This window comes from Aythya fuligula, chromosome 17 (assembly GCF_009819795.1).
Source record: "Aythya fuligula isolate bAytFul2 chromosome 17, bAytFul2.pri, whole genome shotgun sequence".
NCBI classification, from domain to species: Eukaryota; Metazoa; Chordata; class Aves; order Anseriformes; family Anatidae; genus Aythya; species Aythya fuligula.
Window position 1 is genome coordinate 9,058,589 of NC_045575.1, and position 21,904 is coordinate 9,080,492.

The 21,904-nt window shown below is 39.2% G+C and overlaps 1 protein-coding gene across 2 annotated transcripts; it reads left to right on the forward strand.

Moving 5' to 3' along the window:
• The first annotated feature begins 4,269 nt into the window (after nucleotides 1-4,269).
• SMPD4 (sphingomyelin phosphodiesterase 4) lies at nucleotides 4,270-21,041 on the forward strand. Of its 2 annotated transcripts, XM_032199137.1 has the most exons (19): nucleotides 4,270-4,357; nucleotides 4,544-4,630; nucleotides 5,108-5,250; nucleotides 5,396-5,471; nucleotides 6,320-6,428; nucleotides 7,037-7,089; nucleotides 7,645-7,796; nucleotides 8,896-9,028; nucleotides 9,676-9,747; nucleotides 13,166-13,255; nucleotides 15,766-15,911; nucleotides 16,324-16,414; nucleotides 16,918-17,018; nucleotides 17,312-17,475; nucleotides 18,142-18,347; nucleotides 18,878-19,111; nucleotides 19,826-19,957; nucleotides 20,121-20,249; nucleotides 20,530-21,041. In XM_032199137.1, the coding sequence occupies exons 1-19, from the start codon at nucleotides 4,319-4,321 to the stop codon at nucleotides 20,854-20,856; spliced, it is 2,484 nt and encodes an 827-aa protein (XP_032055028.1). In that variant the 5' UTR covers nucleotides 4,270-4,318; the 3' UTR covers nucleotides 20,857-21,041. The 2 variants fall into 2 exon arrangements, with proteins under 2 accessions (XP_032055028.1, XP_032055029.1); XM_032199138.1 differs by lacking the exon at nucleotides 13,166-13,255.
• The last annotated feature ends 863 nt before the right edge of the window (nucleotides 21,042-21,904 follow it).

A 21,904-nucleotide genomic window follows, 5' to 3' on the forward strand; every position in this document is an offset into this window, starting at 1 on the left:
TCCCTTGTATATAATGCAAGTTACTTCAAAGATCATTTTGCCCTGCAAAACTGTTCTGTCCTTCTTTCCAGCAGCCCCTGGAGATTACACATTTCTGCAGGTATCCAGACAGAAGCTCCGCTGTCCCCTTCTTCTGGGTCTTCTCAAACCAAAGAGTTTTACAATTCTTACTTTATATTAAAAGAAAGAAAATGCTCTCTGCTCTAATAAAACAGCTGCAGCATAAACGATACTCTAGAGAACTATTTCTCTGAAGCTTTCTGTTTCTGCCTGAGAGTGTTCTGTGACAAGCAGAGCACAAGTGCAAAACAGCCTCACACGTCTTAAGGATGGCTCTTCATAATTTGAAGAGGAATTCCACATAGGAGGCCTTATCCTTTGAGAATCTACAGTTTTCTGTAAGATCCTGCTACAAGACAAGTATTTGTTTACTCAGAGAGAGAAATTTAACATTTAACACTTTTGTCGTGGCTGAATAAATTAAAGATCCAATGCAATGGATGTCTCAAAGACTCTACACTAAAAGCAGGTAGACATAGATACATTGCCCTGCAATGGTTACACACATCCTGAGAGCCTGCAGACATTTCACTCAGAAGAGAAGCAATTAGATACATTGTGTGTTGTTTTGTTTTGTTGTTTTTTTCCTCAGCCTGCCAAGGAAGTCTCATCTTTATCCACGTCAAACTTTGACTTACAGCCTTAGCAGGTCTGTGCATGTAAGGAACAGTGTAACGCTGTTGTCTGCATGAGCTGAACACCTTTGGAAAGAGAAGTTGCTTCCATTGAACCAGAAACATTTTCACTGTTCTGAAAATTCCCCTTTTCTCCTCTTGTCACCTATAGGACTCCAGGCTTTTTTCCAGCTGAACTCTCATTAACAGGTAGCCTGGTTTTGCTCCCATTGCAGCTGAACAGATTATGTTTTCTAACCAGTTCATCCATCTCTGTCATACCAACACCCAAACAATTCACCAGCCAAAAGAGTCCATTTGACAGTTATTTGCTGTCAAATGCTAACCTGTCCCTACAGGAACAGATGAAATCACATTAATCCCACGCAAACAACAAGGTCTAATTTATCAGAAACCTATGCTGTTTCTTGAAGTTAGATTATTTCTACTTTATCTGTTTCTCCCAGATTCATTGATTAACATAATCAAGTTAAATTTACAGTACCTTGGTCCCAGTTTGGACTCGTGGTTACTGCATCCACGTCAGACTTCAAGAGAGGCAAGAGTGCCCAAAAGTTCATCTGTTTCTCACACTGACATCCACTGGTTTATAAAAAATATACATATTTTGCTACAAACTCCACTTCATTTTAAAGTGCACTACTGAGTCATTTTACGGCAATGATATGAACTTAATTACCTCTGTTGAGTTTGATTCAAACTGGAATGCTGTTGTGATTACACCAAGGTGATAAAATCGCTTACCTTGGAAGCTATCTAGGTGAAGCATTAGTACGGCTGAAGCTAGACACTTCAGCTTCCTTGCCTAACAGAAAACTTTATCACGGTGACTGATAAAAATAAATAAATAAATAAATAAATAACAGAGCAAGCACCAATGAATGGAATTCATGCTCTCAGAAAACAGCTCAACCTGTGGTTATCTCAGGAATATTCCTCTCAGGAAAAACATACCAACAATATAAAAAAGTCCTTCTTGTTGCTGTGGCTTAAAGACAGCTATAATTTGGGAGAAAAGGAATAAGGAAAAGTAGATAAATCGCTTATCAGCAGGCAACATAACTTTTCTGGACCTCAGTCTCTCCTTCTACAGAATGTGAAAAAATACGTACACAGTCCTCAGATGAACATTTGAAAATACCCTAGCAGTGACAACAGGCCTATACCGTTGATTTCAGTAGGCTCAAGAACAGACCTGTAAATATTAGTAGGCCTTTGTTCCATACAGTTCTCATAGTTATCAAAATCATTAGATAAATCATAGCCATACTTTTACAACTAAATACATTGCAGCAGCTTTGCTATCAAGCCACAACAGCTTTTTCCAGGGCTAAAATAGCTCTTTATCCCCACCTGGAGGAGGGACCTTTCAAAGAAAAGAGTTCATTCACCATTAGCAACAGTTTTCATCTGCAAATACCCTTAAAGCACAGCCAGTATCCCACCCAGACCACACATTTCAAATGTGCATACACATCACAGTAAACACAGCTCAAACAGCTCTGTTTAAGCACACTTCTGCACTGGTCAAAGTCTTCTGTCATTTATGCTACCAACTCACTACAGGCAAAATACTGGACTTTTTTTTTTTTTAATAAAAATAAAACTTACATAATATAAAAAAGAAATGAATATGCAAGTGAATTCCCTAACAGAATTCCATACGGAGCTGTCAGAAAAGCTGCTGTATTTTCTGTAGTGAAGGAACAAGATTGCTCTACTACCACTGGAGCTGCTGCCTTTGCTCCTCTTACCTTCATCTAAAACCAGAAAGCAGTTTCCAGACCCAGTTTGGGAAAAGCAGGTGGGACCGGAAGCACATGCCAACACCAAGCAATAACATACCATTTTTAATTTTGATCCTGTAAGCATTTATGTAAACATCGAATCATTTCTCACTTGTGAATAACCCTATTGAACTTGATGAATAAAGGCTGGGTCAGAGCTGATGTTATAAAAGGAATTCCTCTTTTCTTCTCCCTAACACATTTTTTACACTTTTTTTTTTTTTTTTTTTTAATTTTAATGAAAATGATGGAGCATACGGGCATGTCATCTTCTTTGACTTCCTACACAACCTAAAACAAAACATTTCACTCGACTATTCCTGCATCTTGCATAAAATACAGTCAAAACAATGATGCAAGTCTGCATTTCACCCACACTGATCTTTTTTGACAAAAATTGTAAATCTTATCACAAACAAAACCAAACTTCTCTGAGCAGGATTATTTTCTGTAATCATGCTTACTGATGTTAATAATCACAGAATCACAGAATTTCTAGGTTGGAAGAGACCTCAAGATCATCGAGTCCAACCTCTACCTAACGCTAACAATCCCCACTAAACCATATCCCTAAGCTCTACGTCTAAACGTCTTTTAAAGACTTCCAGGGATGGTGACTCCACCACTTCCCTGGGCAGCCTGTTCCAATGCCTCACAACCCTTTCGGTAAAGAAGTTCTTCCTAACATCTAACCTAAAACTCCCCTGGCGCAGTTGACTTTGGTGAGTAGCTGACTTTGGTATTTCAGACAATTCATTATTATTTTCTAGACATTTGGTTGGAATTTCCTCTCTAAAGACTGGAAAAACATGAGTATTCCTCTGGTTTTCTGGAATTTCCCTGAAATTCCCATTTCTTTTGGAAAATGAGCAGTAGAGTATTTCTCTATCCATCCAGTTTTCCTGCACACAAATTACTGGTGCTTTGCAATTAAAGATACCATCTTGGTTCCTTTTAAACATGAATTATAAACAGGTACCAAACACTCTTCTGCATTGTTACCAATTTTAGCTTCACCTTGTCTACCTATCAGTGGGATATTACCAGCAGAAGGATTTCTTTTGCCCTCAGTATACTCTGAAAAATGATTTTCCATATGTCTCACCATCTATCCTCTCCAGGTGACTCCAGCTTCCCTCAGCAACTCTCTTAACCTGAAATATGCAATTATTGCTTCCCATAGCTCAACTGATGGATACTGCTCTCATCTCCGTTGGTGTCTCGCATCATAGCTGCCTCCTTTTCTGATGTAGCTTTCTGGCCACTTAATACAGTCCTTTTTATTTAAGAACTCCAAGTTTTCTGTCACAGCATTCTGATATTTTTCTCTAATACGCTCTGTTTTTAAGTTGCCCCCAGTTTGGAAGAAAGCTGTCCCTTTGAACACTGGGGACACACACGTCTGATCAGCGAGGTCTCTCTGCTCTGTCCAGGCCGCACACACCTCGCTCACAAGATTCCCTACAAACACCGCCATCTGAGCAAACGCTGGACTCCGCTTGGAGTCCATCATGCCCCAAACCCCACGTAATTAACGTCCGACTGCCATTAGCCTGGGGCCACGGTTACATTTTAGCACCTTTTGACCCTCACACCAGTGCAAGGCACGCAAGGAGCACAATGGCGCCCCCTCCCCTCAGCGCGGCCGCCATCTTAGGCATGGAAGCCGCCGGCCCGTCGCCATGGCAACCTGCAGCCCCTGCCCCGGTAGGGGAGGCGGGACAAAGATGGCGTCAGCGCCCTGCGCCGCCTGGGAGCGGTGACGCTGAGGAGAAGCGGCAGGGAGCGGGAGGGAGGCACGGCACGGCACGGCACGGCACGGCACCACAGCGCACCATGGCCGGCCCGCACCTGCAGCAGCCCAGCTTCCTGCTGGTGGGTCGGGGCCGCGGTGGCGGTTGAGGGAGCAGCCCCGTGAAGTAGCTGCGGGGTGGGCACCGCCGATTGCAAGTTTATGGGCGGTGTTACCTCAGGGATGCCGGGCGCGGTGGCGCGGGCTCGTTTTTGTAAGCGTTGTGTCCTGCGGCGCCGTGCCCTGATTCCCCGTGTGCTTTCCGACAGGCCACGCTGAAGGCGGACTGCGTGAACAAGCCCTTCGCGCAGAGGTGCCACGACCTAGAGACGGTGATCGAGGAGTTCCCCGCCAAGGTGAGCGGCCGGCGGTGTGCCCCCGGCATTGCTCCTGCTCCCATTACCCAGAGCTTTGAGAACCTCTGGTGAAGCAGTGGGAATCCGGTATTTCCGAGAATTAAAAACAAAAAACAGCTTATCCAGTCGCTAAATAGTTGTTTCAGCCGACTGCACTTGTATAGCTTTCAGCCTTCTTTATGGGGGGAACTAATGTTCACACTCTAACAAACAATTGCATGTGATACTGATCAGTATTGTGGCATCCTGAGTTAGATGAGAAGTCAGGACAGAATTCCTGTAACTGCTGTAACATAATAAATTACTTTGAATGGAAGCTCTGCCCAGATAGTGATAATCTAGAAACAGTAATAACTAATCCTGTTAACTAGGGTCCTGTTAACAGCTGGCAGACTATCTGTGTGCACTCTGGAGCCTACAAGAGAGATTGTTCAAGTAAGGAAGCACATACATTATTGGTGTCTGTTTTCCCTAAAGGAACTACACAGCATCTTCCCATGGTTGGTGGAGAGCATTTTTGGTAGCCTGGACGGCATTATCGTAGGCTGGAATCTTCGCTGTTTGCAAGGAAGAACAAATCCTACTGAATATTCTGTGGCTTTGGATTTCCTGGACCCCAGGTAAACTCATGCATTTCAGTACAGAAAAAGGTCTGGTGAATGAATAACCAGCACTTAACTTTTCTCCGTTACTGCAAACATAATTACAATAGTGAGACAGAAGAGGGTACTTACTATGGATTTTCTTTCCAATGCTTGTTTGCAGTGGTCCAATGATGAAGCTGGTATACAAACTCCAAGCAGAAGAGTACAGATATGATTTCCCAGTCTCATATCTTCCAGTAAGTAACTGAAAAATTTGTAAGAAGAGAATGTAGTTGGTTTTGCAGCTATTGGATGGAACATTGTACACGCTTTCTATGTAGCATTTGATAATAAGTCGTGTTGATAGCCTTAGTGCTCCAGTCTTAGAGCATCCTTAAATGGTAGCCTGGAAAGGAGAATTCCTGACCATAAACTGTAGGAGATGATGGCTGTCTGCAGCTAGATATTTGTGCTGTTCAGCCAGGAAAGGTGCACTGTGATTCTAATCCTGTCCCCAGAGAAAGTGGTGTACCAGTAGTTGTGGAATTGAAAATAGTTTTCCAAGCTCATCAGGGAACAGTGAGTTCTCTGGCAGCACTTTAGCCCATGTGTTTGAAGGCCTACTACTGTCCTGGATATGAAGTATAACACATAACAACTATACAAAAGTGTTTATCTGCAGAGTTCTTTCACTGTATTTCTAATATTTTGACCACTTACGTGCTATTTAGAAATTGATCTAGATATTTCTATAGCCTTTAAAAAAAGAAACATCAGTTAAGTATTCAGCAATTGCTAGTCCACAGCTCAGCTGCCCTAACAAAGCTGTCATAAAGACATCAGTCTCCTGCTGTTCTCACTACAACTGGAAGTGTCTTTATGAAGGCTTTTTTTTTTCCTTGCATTGAAATACTCGTTTTCTGTGAAAAAATTGGTAGTTATCTAAAGAGCATGGATTTGCACAAGGAAATACTGCAATGCAGTAAAATCCCACTGAGATGAATATTGACATGCTCCTGGAATGCAGCAGAGCTTCACAATCTGAAAACATACACTGTGAATATGCTGAGTAGCCTGACTGATATCTCATTACTCTGTCTTTTAGGGTCCTGTGAAGGCTTCAATACAAGAGCAAGTCCTACCAGAATGCTCTCTATACCACAATAAAGTCCAGTTTCCTTCATCTGGTGGCTTAGGTTTGAATTTGGCTCTTAGTATCCTTTCAGCAGTTGAATATTTAATTCCTTTTAATTGTCTAAAATTGGGATGTTACAAAGTAATTGTTATGTATTTATTATATGTTTATGGTAAATCACTGTCATGCTGAAAAGTCTGGACAAGTCAGACATGTTTAGAAGCCAATGAAAAATAAATTTGTCCTCTTTGTATAAACCTTTAGGGAAATTCTGGCCTTATTCAAGTCAAAAACAAAAGTCCAGTGACTTTACTAGGGCCGGTATTTCACTATTTTCATTTTTGTAACTACTCTTACTTTATGTAATAGCATAGAAAAAGCCAAAAGACACATTAAATTTGCAGCTTGTGTGCTTGTTAGAAGCCATCTAGCTGCCACTGCACTGGTTTCAGTTAGTCTAATGTGCTAAGAAGTGTAATGCAAACACATCTTGCCACATAGAGAAAACTTAACTTACTAGTATGTTGAAGTCAGTTGGAAAACAAGAAGTCAAAGCTGAATTTGCTGTTAAGTCCCTAACAAATTAATTTACCCCTGACAAAACAAACTTAACATCCAGTCAGCATCTCTAGCTATCTAACAGCTGTACCTGTTTTTTTAATCTAATCCTTGACTCTATTCTTCCAGATCCATTTGAATATTACATGTTTTACTTTGCAATTAGTTTAATTACACAGAAGGTAAGTACACGTCACAATTTTTTCCCTTAAATAGCCTAAGCCTGTCTTCACAATGCTTTAAGAGCCTTCTGAGGTGCTATCTAGCTAAATTAAATCCTAAAAGTACGGACAGAACTATTGCTGTTACTGCTTTGGTTCAGTTCTCTAAGGAGATGATGTAAGATTGGGTGATAGACAAAATACTTGTATGCACCAGCATGCAGTCTGTCCAGCAACGTACAAACGGCGTGCAGTGGCCTCCCAGTGGGTTTCCTACCCCTTCCTCCACTAACACCATTTATACAGTCAAAATCACAGCAGTGCGCTGTGGTGTTTGGTTATTTGGTTCCTTTTCCTGTTGTTAGCTGAGTCACTTGCAATGCACTCTTCTCATACTTCATTACATTCACAGCAGTGGTTCCTATACAACTAGTTGCTTTAACTTTGCTCCAAAGTGTCTTTGTTGGGCTTTTGACTATTTATGCTGAATGGATAAGGCTGTGTAGCAGATGCTCACTTTAAGTCACCACTAGGAACAGTTTATAACTCCAAGCATAACCTGTGTCTCTGTTTCAGAACTCACCCATCGCCCATCACATCAGCCCTTCCAACAGTGCTTACTTCATCTTGGTGGACACGTACCTGAAGTGTTTCCTACCCACAGAAGGAAGTGTCCTTCCTCCACCTTCTTCAAATCCTGGTGGAGCCATCCCTTCCCCGACTCCCAGGTAATGACTACAGTGCCAGAGGCAGATTTGGGGAGCACTCCTTATAAAATGTGGCTTGTTGGAACTAAATTTCTAACAGGAAGAGAACACCTCTACTCTATCATCACTATGTATTTATTACAGAAATAAAAATATATATTTATATAAATTCTATATTTGTTCCAGGGAGATCTCCTTGCAGCTTTTCAATACTTAAAGGGGGCTTATAATAATAAATAAAAAAAAAGATGGAGAGCAACTTTTGCTCGGGCAGATAATGATAGGACAAGGGAGAATGGTTTTAAACTGAAAGAGGGGAGATTTAGATTAGAGGTTAGGAGGAAATTCTTCACTCAGAGGGCAGTGAGGCACAGGATCAGGTTACCTAGAGAGGTTGTGGATACCCCATCCCTGGAGGTGTTCAAGACCAAGGTTGGGTGAGACCCCAGGCAGCCTGAACTCATGGGTGGCATCCCTGTCTGTGGCAAGGGGGTAGGAACTAGATGGTCTTTAAGGTCCCTTCTAGCCCAAGCTGTTCTATGATTCTGTGTTATATTCACTCTATTTTAACATAGAGGTTTCATTTGAAAGTCTGAAATGTATCTGTCATTGGAACAGAAAAGGTATGTACAAGCAACAAAGAATCATCTTTTGATTGATTCCAGTTGTATCTATAACTTCCCAATATAAAAAGCTGGGACATATTAATTATAAAATCATATAATGAAATCACTACGTTTGGAGTATTATCAGTGTTAGCAAGCTTATACTAACAAAAAAAAAAGAGTAGTAATATCTTTTATAATTGCATTTTGAATACATTTCATGAATACGAAAGGAAAAGGGAAAAAATATACAACTGGAGAAAGTAAAATAAATAAATAAATAAATAATGTTACTGAACATGACATAAGGTCTGGGTCAAGCTGGTTCAATGCAGTATGAATAATGATGTGCTTTGTTTTTTAAATTAAAATGACTAATCATTACATGCTGTATTATCAAGTTTTACTTCTTAACAACTCTTTCCCACTTTACAAACCAGTGATCAAAAGCAATGATACATCTCCCTGTCCTGAGGCTTAATGACTTCAGTACTTTTATTAATTTGTCATTAAAGGTCTCCAGCAGTGCCTTTCACTTCCTATGGCATGCACCACACCAGCTTGCTGAAACGGCACATTGCCCATCAGCCTTCTGTCAATGCTGACCCTGCTTCCCAGGAGATCTGGAGATCAGAAACACTGCTTCAAGTAAGTTGGATTTAGGGCAGGAGGTAAAAACATTTCTTGTTGCTGAGGGATGTCTTCTTTTTAAAACATATAGAGTTAGTCTGTTTTGCTCTAGCTTGTATGGAGCACTGGGCAGTGCAGCTGTTCTTTTCTGTTAGTGAAACAAAGTAGTACTGTTAAACTGTTAAGTTGTAATATAGAAAGGCACTTCATATCTTTTTGTTAGATTGAATACCTAACAACCAGTCTCTATGTAGAAAATTCTCTGGAAAAAAAAATGCAAACTTAAAAAAAAAAAAAAAAAAAAAAAAAAAAAAAAAACTTACATCAATTCTATGCTCTAAGCAAAGGGCAAAAGCAGAAAAGTTGCTTCCGTTCACCATCAGGGGTTGAAAGGAGAATCTGGACTTAACAGTTTTTCTCAAACAACTTGCTACTGTTTAGCTGAACTGAATTACCGATGTGTTAGCACCTCTAAACTGTGCTAACTCAGTCATTTGCCATGATTTTATATGATAACCCAAAACATCTCTGAATAGGTGCCTGTCTATTTACAATTACAGCTTAGTTTTCAAATTAGATACTGTGGTTTTCTGTATGTAGTTTGTAACTGACATGACTTAGATTATTTCTCTTTTCCCTTAGCTCAGAAAATATTTCTTTTACAGATATTTGTTGAAATGTGGCTTCATCATTATTCACTGGAAATGTATCAGAAAATGCAGTCCCCTCATGTCAAGGTAACAGCTTGTACTTCATTCATGAACATCACCTGGTGGTTGACTTCTTATCTTAGGGTAAAACCTTCTATTCTAAGTAGAGGTGTTTTTTTTGTTGTTGTTGTTGGTTTTTTTGGTATATTGTTCAAAGGAAAGAAAGAACTTGTCAAAGTATCTGTGTCAGTGTGTCAAAAATGCTAGTCTCCAGTTACAGAAAATGTTGTGAGTAAGTGTGTCATCCAGACTTCCCTTCATTGCAGAACTTGTTTCGTTGTTTTTTTGTTTTGTTTTGTTTTTTAAAGATGAGTTTGTGGGATGGTCACAACAATCAAAGCACTAAGTGAGTGGAAATATCGTATTATAATACCATATTAAATCCTGCTGGGGCAACAATGCTACTAAAATAATCTAAAATTAATGTCCAGCAGTAATAGCAATTCAGTGTTCCTGAAATACCCATGAGTTATTTCTAAAATCTGTAACCGTTTTATAGCATAAAGCCAAATGCGAAAGGGAAATAAAACTGAATGACTGTTTAATAATAAGTGAATAAACCATTTTTGTTATTTTGTATTCCAAAACAGGATTTTCACCATAAAATGGTGTCAGAAGCAGCTCTGTAGCTACAGAGTTCAAAACATCTTGCAAGTTCTCTTACATTGCACTGTTTTAAGCAGTTTGTCGTGGCCGTCCAGTAAAGCTATTGCATTTGAAAACTAAGTGCTCTCGAGGCTAACACTAGGCACTATAAATGCAATGGAAATTTGGAGGAGAAATTTTTGATCCTCAGAATTCCCTCTTGAGATGTAGTGGGACTTTATAGAAGGAGAAGAAAAAATGTAAAAGCTACACAGGATTTACTCCCGTGTGAAACATGCAGGTTGATCAACTGCGAAATTCTAATCTTCCACTTCACCAGGCATTAAAAATAGCAAACGCATGTTTTGCTGGGGAAGAGCTGAAGTGCAATGGGTTCTGTCTTTTATTTTTAAAGTTAAGGTTAAACTGCAAACTCTTACTAATGTTGCAAAGTCTCCACTTGAGACCCCCAGCAGCATGGCTATGCACTGGTGATGGGAAGGCTTTGCTTGAAGTACCTGTCGTCTGTCTGTCTGTCTAGTCTCTGTGCATCAAGTGCTGTGCTTAAACCAGAAATGATGATTGCTTTAAACTTCTCTCCTCTGTTCACCCTCTGTATTTCAGATGTTCTCTTTATTAAGAAACAACAATTTAGACAGCAACTTTGATGGTGAAGTAGGGATTTGGAGGAGCTTAAAGTTTTCTAAAAGTCATCACTTTGTGCTCCTCTGCAAGGTGTGTTAAACCACAACTGGAGGCCACAACTACATGATATTTTACTTTCATCCCTTACAGGAAGCAATTGTGGACTTGAATTAAAAAAAATAAACAAAAAAGCAGGGCCTTCACTCTTTAAGGCTACAAACATCTGAGTAAGGGACTAATTCCCCATGACATCGAAAAATGGACAAAGGACCCCTCTTGCAGGACTGAGGAAAGGTTCCAGTTGAGCAGGGGACAGGACTGTTCATAAGTCAGTGTTACTTAAAAGCTTTGTACATTAGTTTCAGGATAATAGCTTGTTTCATAGTTCCTCAGACGAGGAAGGAAAATACACAGAAATACAAATTTTGTTTTAACATAAGGGTTAAAGGGTTCAACTGGAAATCCAAGAACACCCTAAACCTTGTTCTTAAAATGATCAATAACTATGCAGACTCACTTGATGCCACTTAGCCTTGTGTGGTTGGGAGGGGCAATTAGTGACCACTGATCCCTGAATCTGGGACCTGTTTCACTATTAGTGACTTGAAATGGTTACACACCTGTATTGGAGGGTGGTATGGGGTTCCACAGAACTTGTTCTTTCTTTGTCCAGCAGCCAGACTTGTATTGATGGGCCAACTCAAATCCCAGATATCCAACTTCTTCCTGTGAAGTGCTTCAAGGAATGATAGGTTCCTCTTAAAACTTGTCATCTCATCACAGACATCTCTTTAGAAGGGAGGGAACGAATAGTAAAGATTCCTTTTGAGAAGATATGCTTTCTTTTCTACTTTTCCTGCTTTGAATTTTTTCTGTGTCTGGTGGGAACATAGGCTGTCACTATTTGTTATGCTGAGTTTCACTGCTTTCTCCATTAATTGAGCTGTTTCCCTGTTTTTTTACATTCTCCATTCACTTTCTCCTCAGATGTTCCAGAGCCCAAGCGTGCAGCATCTTTTTTCCTATTTCATTCTGCTGTAATCACACTGAACTCTTAAGAGATTGACGCTTTACGTAATGCTTCCTGACCTTCCAATGCCATGTGCCAGAAACCCCAGCACTGCATGTGGAACACCCATTAGACAACAGGTTCTTGCTGTTGATTATGCAGTGGATGATGTGTTTGAGCTGCCAAAGAGCTTACAGTAACAATTCTACCACTCCTAGAAAAGTATAAAACCAAAAGATACCAACTGGCACTAGAGGAAATTGAGTAGGGGCTGATCAATGATAGCAGAGGTGTGATCTGGAGAGTTAGTTTAGCTGCCTAACAGTAGTCATTGGGATCTGTGTAGTGTACATTTTGTTTTATGTTTTTTCATAATTTCATACATGTGTGTCACTGTCGCTACAGTATCCTGTTCACCATCACATTGTCCAAAAAATACTCTGTACATTACCAAGAAGGGGTCTGGCAGAGGCTTGCAGGGATTTCAGCGTTAAAGCTAGATGCCTTTGCATCAGCATACAATGTGCTGTATGTTGGGTTTGCCACTTATCTTTTTAGACACTCATGTTTCCCTAACAGTAAAAGCAATTTCTCCTCCTAAGGAAATTCGCAAGACCTGCAGCCCTCACAGATAGCCTATAAGTAGAAGCAGAGGACTGACGATTTCTCTGAACTGGAAACTTACTGGACAGGCTCACAGTGATTTTAAAAAGCCAACCTTTTCCTCCTCTTCATCTTTGGGAAGAACAAAATATTAATTTCAATTTCTTCCCAGTATACAAACCCTGCTTCTCCACTGACGACAAAGCTTTCAAACTCAGTTTGGATCAGTTGTTCCTGCAGACCTGATGCAGGTCTGTCTGTAGTATATTTGGCAAAAGCTCCATATCCCCTACCACTATTTGCTCTGAGGCTCTCTGTGCAAAAAACAGGCCACAGCTGCACATTCTTTGACCCCTGATCCCACTTGTATTTGCAGGTTGATAAAGGGTATGAAACATTGTGAAATCATGCTAATGAACACCAAAAAGAAGAGGATACTGTGGCTGCAGTTGTTACTGTGATATGTTGTCCCTGACAGTATTTGTGATGTTCATTTTTTTCCCCCCACCCTTCTTCCTTGGGCTCATTCTCACTTTTTTTTTCTCTTGCTCTCTTCTCTCCTTTTTTCCCTCCCCCCTTCCTTTTTTGTTTCTGTTGTCTCAGCTGGAGGTTCTCCACTACCGACTCAGTATCTCCAGTAAACACCACGGTAGTCCAGCCCAATCCAGCTACCAGGCCCTCCACGCATACCAAGTATTATCATCTTTTCATTTTGTTTCCTTTTTTAAAATCTTGTTCCATCTTATAATCTGCAAAGTGTATTGGCGCTAGCAGAAAAAGCTGCTGTACAGATAAAATGTGGTTTTACAACTTGAGTACACCACATTGAGATTTACTAAATTTTTAGTGAAAGCAGATAGCGAGGGCTACTAGCAAAGCTCATGGAGAAAACAGTTAAAGTCTAGCATATTAGGACTAACTGGAAACTCAGTTTTTAGAGATGCATTCTTATAATGCATCGTAGAAGGAGTTTTTTTTTTTTTTATCAGCTATGCTAACATCTTTTGGTGCCTGAACTGGCCTCACAAGCCAATTATTTAAGCAAATTTTGTGTGGAAGTTCAGAATTTGCATGGCTGTAAAGTAAAATGAAAGTAGGTAATGTCTAGTTTCTTTTTGGCCAGTGAAATACCGTTGGATAGTGCCAAATTTGTAGTAGTGTTTGCAAAATGACACACGTGGTACATTTGCAGATTGTTCAGGAAATGTGCATGTAAAAACATTCCTGTTGGAACGGATTGTTGATTCCTCTTTCCTTACTCCAGCTCTTTATTCATTGGGTTTTCATTTTGGGAAAGGGGAGGGCTAATCATATACAGTATAAAGCTCTTACTATACTATAAAGCTCTTTAGCACTATATTGAATTTTCCTGCTGTTAAATCCTTTATTTTTGTATTAAGTACTATGAAATCTCAAGGTACTACTTAAAAAGGAAAACAGGAACTAATAGTTGGCTTTAACTCTCTTTTTTAAAAAAAAAACAAACAAACTATATTTATCTAATTAACGTGTTGAAGAAAAAAAACATATCCTGTAAGCTAAGGTTTGACAACCAAAACATTTATGAGGAACAATACTTTTAAAACAGTAACATTCGTCATGGTGATTCTGGCTAGGAGGAAGTAAGAACTTGTATGTGGAGAAACTACTAATGTGATCTGAAACCTTGTATTGAAATGGTGGCTTTGCAAGTTCCAAAGGCACCTTCAAGGGGAGTCTAGAATTTTTAGGAAGTGACACCCATTCAAGGCCTATAGCAGGGTACTAAATCTAATTACTTTTAGGAATCTTTATCTAAGCTTGGTAGGACTAGAAAACATGCTTACTTACCAGGAGCTGGTAAGTAGAAGACCTGCATTAGAACTGGTAACATGTTATCTGCTCCCCTAGAGAAAACTCAGATCTACCATATTAAGAGGTCTGTCATCATGCCTTGAATCTTTTCCTGGAGTGAACTTTACGGTGTAGTAAAACCTTCAGAAAAAAGTTTGACCTGATGAGGAATGTAGAAAGACATCTGCTTTGCCTCAGGCATTGCAGACAAAAAGGACATGGACCCATATACAATATAGTTTATATATGTGTGTATATAGAACCATAGCAGTGAAATTACTGCTGAATTCAGGAAGCAGAGGCTTTTTGTATAATATGCCTGCCAGTCCCCTACAGTCGTATTTAAAATCTTACCTCAGCATAGCTTCATTGTGGAATCCTGGAAATACCTCGCAGCTACTGTCTAATACACTCTTCCAGCATCGTCCATTATACTTGCAGCTGTAACTTTAGTTTCTTCACATTCCTCTTGACTTTGTATAAATGAGAGCTGTGAGATTTAGAATACAAATGGTATCTATCTTATAAACCACCTTCAGTAGCGGATTGAGGTTAGTTCACTGCTCCTAAAGCAGATTACAGTAGCAAAGGAGTTAGTGCTTTGTCCCTAGGCTGTGCAGCAGACGAGCTCTAGTGTTGTGCACTCACCCAGAAGAACTAGTTCCTTTTTTTTTTTTTTTTTTTTTTAACCTCATTCATCTTGCTGCTATATCATACACTCAGTCATGTTAGCAACATCACTGTGGCTCACCATCACTCTTTGTGCTATTTCCGCCTGGGCTACTTCTACCTATAACAATGTTAGAAGTAGCAGAATCATGCAGGACTTGAAGCAGTTCATATTCTTACTGTAACTCTTCCTATGATTATCCTTTTGTATAAGACAGATGAGTAATAGCATAGGAAGGAGAATTCTTAGGAAAGTCAGCCAAGAGCATAACAAAGGATTTGTTGTGCTGTTTGCAGCAGTGAACTTATAACCATAATGAACAGCTGAATCCTTTTTTCAGATGGGGTAAGTGGAAATCTATGCATTCTGTTTTGTTATGCTCACACAGAGAATGCTGGCTTGAAATTCAATGCCCAGAGATACTGTAGATGCTTCTTACAATCACATCATAAATACTTGATTGTTTCTTAGTGAACCAATGTTTCTTAGTGTTTCTTAGTGAACCAAGCAAAAGATTGATGCAGTTTGTCCTAGGGAGCAAGTCTGTCTAAAGTCACCTGGCACCAAACTACACTGAAGAGCCTGCACGAGAGAGTATTTCTTGTGTTTGAATTTTTGATCTGAAAATTTAATTTTCCTGAATTATCTCCTGGAGAGTTAGCATATAATGCTATCTTCCTGTCTTTTGCTTCAAATCTAGGAGTCATTTAAACCCACTGAAGAGCATGTGCTAGTGGTAAGACTTCTCGTAAAGCATTTGCATGCTTTCAGCAACAGCCTGAAACCAGAGCCTCTCTCCCCTTCAGCTCACTCCCACACAGCCAGCCCACTGGAGGAGTTTAAAAGGTACGTAAGTACATGAGCAGCCTGTCTATGGAACATACAGATCTTCTCCCTGACAAACTGCTTTCCTTGAGGTGTTGAAGTACAGAAGTACATTATTCAGCGTATGTGACAGCTAACAAACAATGTTTCTTACGTCCATTAGATGGGACGTCAGCCTCAAAATACCGGGGTCTTGCTGTTAAACTGATAGGGTATGAGTCAAAGAAAAGAAAATGCTACCAGAGGATTCTGGTTAAGGTTAATGGAGAATTTTACAGATGCAGTTGAACTGAAATTCAGTGGCCAGAAATAGCTTCAGTTAAGAAAGAACAAAATTGGGTCAGTCCTTTCTGTATTTGCATTTGTGGAAAGGGGATGGGTAGTTGTTTTAGAGATTTGCTGCTGATTTGACAATATTTGAATCTTCTTGCAGGGTTGTGATTCCTCGGTTTGTCCAGCAGAAACTTTATATCTTTCTGCAACATTGCTTTGGCCACTGGCCCCTGGATGCCTCTTTCAGAGCAGTATGTATCTACATATCTTCCTGAGCATGTAGTCAACAAAACTAGTACTTAGTTTTTGCTGCTTAGCAGCTCTCTATTGGTCTTCAAATTTATTTATTTTTTCCATAAAGCAGTGAAATAGTTTATATAACACTACTATTTAATGTTAGGAAAAGCATACCAGTTTGTCATCTTATGTCTAATACATTTTGGTGAGAATTACTACATGGCATTGGCTCAGTTTTCTGACACTGAAAACAGTTCTTGATTGAACAGAAACAGGTCTTACTCTTAAAACAGTTACATACTTAGAGGTTCTAACCTAATTATGGGTCTCACCTAATAACATCGTAAACAGAAGTAATATAGTATTAATTTAATGTAGAAAGATAGTATAAATACTACTTTCTGCAAGCAGGAAAAAAAAATCAGACCAGTACTTATAATAGCTAACCAAAAAATCTTTCCACCTTCCTTTTAAAGAACTATCACTACTCACTTGTTGTTCTATGATTTTTGCTTAGGTTCTTGAGATGTGGTTAAGTTACTTGCAGCCTTGGAGGTATGCTCCTGAAAAACCACCTCAAACTGCAGAGCTCTTACCTCGAAGTGTGTCTGAGAAATGGTAAGTAGGAAAGCAGCTGTGGGTAATCTGAAACAAGCCTCAAGTTTATGCAGATCCTGAGTCTAATAGCAGGATTTCAGGAAGCATCCACCAATCTGAATTAGCTTCCTGTACAGGAAAAGAGATGACATCTCATGATACAAGCTTTTGTTTTGAGAGTATTCTTTTGTTTCAGTGCAAATAGGGGATCTTTCCAGAGAAAGTATAAAAACATTCCCTTAATTGCTTCCCAGAAGACAAAATCATGATTGTTTATATAACTGTACTCACAAATCCTGTACTCACTTTTTTAGGGCTGCCTTCATTCAGGAAAACCTACTTATGTACACTAAGCTGTTTGTAGGATTTCTGAACAGAGCTCTTCGAACAGACTTGGTCAGTCCAAAAAATGCGCTCATGGTGTTCCGAGTAGCCAAGGTCTTTGCTCAGCCCAACCTAGCTGAAATGATTCTGAAAGGTAAATGGATATTCTGATATCTCATGCTATCCTGTTTCATGCTCTTCTCAACAGCTACATCATATCTCAGAAGTACTGAATAGATTTACTCTCCTATTTTACATGCCATTTAGCTATTCAAATATTTGCATGTTTTCACTTTTTTGTTTTAATATGTCTACAGTTCACTTGTGGTCACCATCACTTAGATTTCTTTCAGCAATTTTTCTTTGAAGAATGGAGAACACAATACTGTGTGTTTACAATAAAGTGGCATTTCTTACAATGGTTTTACTTGGTTATTTAGCTCAGGATTAGAATTTCTTATACTTCTAAATGTGTCTATATTTAACAAAAGAGCTAGTCGTGGATGTACTTCAGGATAATTAGCAAGTTTGGGAGACTCAAGATTTGACAAGTATCAAAGTGTTAAGTGTCATGATTCCCCAATGCCCTTGTTGGAAACCAATTACAGGCTTAAAATGCTATGTGGTCTGCATTTAAATGCACTTTGATTTAAATGCAAAAGTATTTTCTGTTCTGTGTGGAGAGGATTAAAATGGAAAAACTACCTATCTACCTAAGTCTGCTTGGCAACTTGCTTTTCAGATCCTTTCAGCTAGACTTTCCCCCAAGCAAAAGCTAGAATATTGCATAACCATCTGCACTACTCTTTTCAAACTCTAGGAGAACAGTTATTCCTGGAGCCAGAACTTGTTATGCCTCATCGTCAACACCGACTTTTTATGACCCCCACGCTCTCTGGAAGCTTCTTCTCATCATGGCCTCCGACTATTACAGATGCCTCATTTAAGGTGAAGAGTCATGTTTACAGCCTGGAAGGACAGGACTTCCAGTATAAACAGATGTTTGGCACGGAAGTCAGGAATTTGGTAAGCAAATTTCTTAAAGTCTTTCTATTTTGACAGGTGTTATCTTAATGCTGAGCATCCACATGATAAGGTAGAAAACTCCAATCGGCAGTACCATATAGTTAGAAGATCGCTGATGGTGACTTTTGGAATCTGAGAGGTCTCAATCTAGCACAGGTGTAAAAAGCTACCCACTCTTTACCAAATAAGTTAATTTAAGTGCTTGCTACCTTAGAGTAGTATATTGATAGTACTTTTTTTCAAATATGCTTACTGTGAACTTCTGATTTATTGTATTGATCAGTATCCATCAGCCATTCAGATGAAACTAGCATTAGAAAAAAAGCAGATAAAAAACAAGCAGAGCTCTTCTTAAGTACTTCAACAGCAACTGGAAATGCAACTGACAATCGTAGCACAATTCCATGTGAGCTAAAAGAGCAAGTTGTCTGGATTTGCTCTCTCTGCCAAGCGTCAAGGCAGTTTTATCCCTCTACTGATGCTTAGTTGCCTTTTACACCCCATATTTAATAACTTTTTGTTTGTTTTAGGTATTAAAACTGGCTCAGTTAATCTGTCAGGCACAGCAGACAGCAAAATCCATATCTGACCATTCTGCAGAGACAAGTGCTAGCCACTCCTTCTTTTCATGGTTTAAATTTACACCATCAGAGATGAATGGTTCCTACACTGGCAATGACCTTGATGAAATTGGGCAAGACAGCATCAAAAAAACAGATGAATATTTAGAGAAAGCATTGGAATATTTATGCCAAATCTTTAAGGTATGTAACATCTTTCTAATAACTTCCCATGTGGCAGCATGAATAAGAATCAGGATTCCTCAAATGTACTTCTAGTTCTTGTGCTTTGTGGGGTCACAAAGCCATCCAGTGATCCAGCTAGAAGACTTTGTTTTAAACATTGTTTAGGCTTTACTTCACCCAAATACTTCAAAACCCTTTTCAATATAAATGGAACTAGATGCTCTGAACTTCTATCAAGCACACTTTATGACCACTCTGTTGGACTCTACAGTAGTTGATACCAAAGTTGAGTCTTAAATTATGCCTACTCTCATGTTTATGTATAGCCACTGCATGGCTCAAACTCTAAAAACAGTCTTCTAGCTACTAAATGTAAAGAACTACAAAAATACAACATACAGTTGTAGCTATAGATGAATGGAGGAACTAGACGTTGCCCGTTTCTTTAACTAAACTTAGAACAGATTAATTTTTTACCACACTCACTCATACAGATCTGAGAAGACAGCTATTTTACAGCTCTTCAGGAGTAAGGAGATATCAAAACACCTCTCTGGGATTTGATAAATGCCCACGTGGAGATTTTCTCCTTTTCATTTCTAAGGGAAGTGATGTTAAGGCTTTCTTTTGCTGGCTGTCAAAGGCTTCCACTGTTAAGGAGTTTGTGAAGGTAAACGAAATAGATGAAAGTAGATCAAACATATGCTTTAGAAGTGTGTTATTCTTGAGTAGCTGAATGAAGCACAACTGACCCAGATGATGATGAAGTGTGGGACAGCTCAAGATGAGAATGGAAAAAAGCAGCTTCCAGACTGCATTGAAAGTGAGGATGGCCTCATTCTTACACCTCTTGGCAGGTACCAGGTAAGAGAAGAAAGTTTCCGTATTGCTACCCTACATTGTTTTTGAGAAAAGTTACCTTCTACAGCAAGAGAAATGCATTTTTTCTGGGGGCTAAGAGAGGTTCCACTATAAAGGCATTTCAAATGGGAGCTACAAGATACAGGGTTTATTTTCCTGTTCCTAGATGATAAATGGCTTACGTAGATTTGAGGTACAGTATCAAGGAGATACTGAGCTTCAGCCCATCAGGAGCTATGAAAATGCCACTCTTGTCCGCCTCTTATTTCGTTTATCCTCAGCACTTAATGAAAGGGTAAGTACAGTACCAACTTTTTATATTTTTCATTGCAAAGTCCTGTTCTTTTTTGCAACTAAGAAAGAAAAAGCAATCTTTTTCTTCCTATTGGTGTGATATAGGATGGAAGTCCACACTTACAAAGAACTGCTTTACTGTATTTGAAATACTTTAAAAAAAATCTCCTATAATACTCCTATCTCGTATCCTCATCCTATAAAAGGAAATTGTAAAAGTAAGTTAGACTCACTTTATTAGTTGCAGTAGAAAACTAATGTTTGAACTTTTCTTACCTCAGTTTGCTGATCAGATGGATATGCTTTGCTCCAGGGAAGATTTTGTTGGCAGATTTTGTCGCTATCATCTTACCAATCCCCACATCATACAGAAAATCAGGTATAGTCCTGTGCTGAAGGACAGAACAAACCAGAACTGGGGACCAAGAATCAGTCTGAGGTTTCTGGCTAGCTACAGGACTCTTGTTTCCTTGCTAATGATGTACTTCATTGCATCCTGGTTTTACATTGGGCCAGTAGGTTGCACATTCATTATCCTGTTGGGCTATTTTCTTTATGCTGTAATAATGACTTTCTTCTATGAAGGATGGAAACCACACGAACACTAATTTCCTTCTCTCAGCTTATACTTGTAAAATAAATCATCCTGGGATATTCAGTGACTAAAATGTGTGAATTATCAGATCTTCTTAAAAGTATTTTTAAATACTAAAGTCAGTTGAGTTTTTAAACAATTGTGGTTGTGTGGAATAATCAATGTAAATTTTATTTTTATAAAAGCTTTCCTATGCAATTGAGTGAATGTGAGTGTTTTTTTTGAGCGTGGGAAGAATGTGCCATCACACTGAGACTAAAGGTCTGGTTTCTTTTTCATTATGAATGCTAGATATTTGAAAGTCATTGTTATCTGTTCTACATTATCTATTAATGCAACCCCTGTTCTAGAGACATGGCCTAAACTCTGTTGGTCTGAAGGATAGCATTTATCTGGTTGCACTACACAGTCCATGTATTTAGTAGGTTATCCAGATGTGACTCACCTTATTCCATGCCATTTTACAGCATCTACAGGACTCCATCCTTCAGCTTAACCTGCACACATATTCAGCTCCCTCAGAAGTACGATTCATTAAGGTTGTTCCTCAAACTAGGTTAGGGAGAAATCATAACCACTGCTTTGTTTCTTTCACAAAGTATACATCTACAAACACTTTTATTCAGTAATCCAGAAGTTACATGCTTGCCCAAACTGTCACTCAGGAACACTCCTGAAAAAGGGTGAGAACTTGAAAAAACAGAAGAGAAGTCATACCTACGTAATACAATCAGATGTTTATAACCAAGTTCACTCTACTTTGAGAAATCCTATCAAGGTTATAAATAAGTCAACTCCTTGCAGTCCCCCACTCTCTTTAAAAGCAGGACTGCCTAAAGAAGGAGCTAGGTGACTTCAGAGGGTTAAAGAGAATTAAGGGAAAGTAATTCCAGAACAATTGAAAAAAGAAAACTAATGTTCTGTCACTTCCCAACATGAATCCACGCAAAGAAACTGTACTCATTACAAAAACTGCCTTTGCTTATTTATTACCAGTCCCACTTCCTCAAAGATTCACATTATCATTCAAGTAGAAGGGACCTAAAAAGACTGAGTCCAAC

What these genes read in the sequence shown, in the direction of transcription:
- SMPD4 (XM_032199137.1), top strand. Translation starts at nt 4,319, where the DNA reads ATGGCCGGCCCGCACCTGCAGCAGCCCAGCTTCCTGCTG. An exon ending in TTAGTTTAATTACACAGAAG is followed by an intron (nt 7,090 to 7,644) that starts GTAAGTACACGT and finishes TCTCTGTTTCAG; the next exon opens with AACTCACCCATCGCCCATCA. An exon ending in CGAAGTGTGTCTGAGAAATG is followed by an intron (nt 17,019 to 17,311) that starts GTAAGTAGGAAA and finishes TCACTTTTTTAG; the next exon opens with GGCTGCCTTCATTCAGGAAA.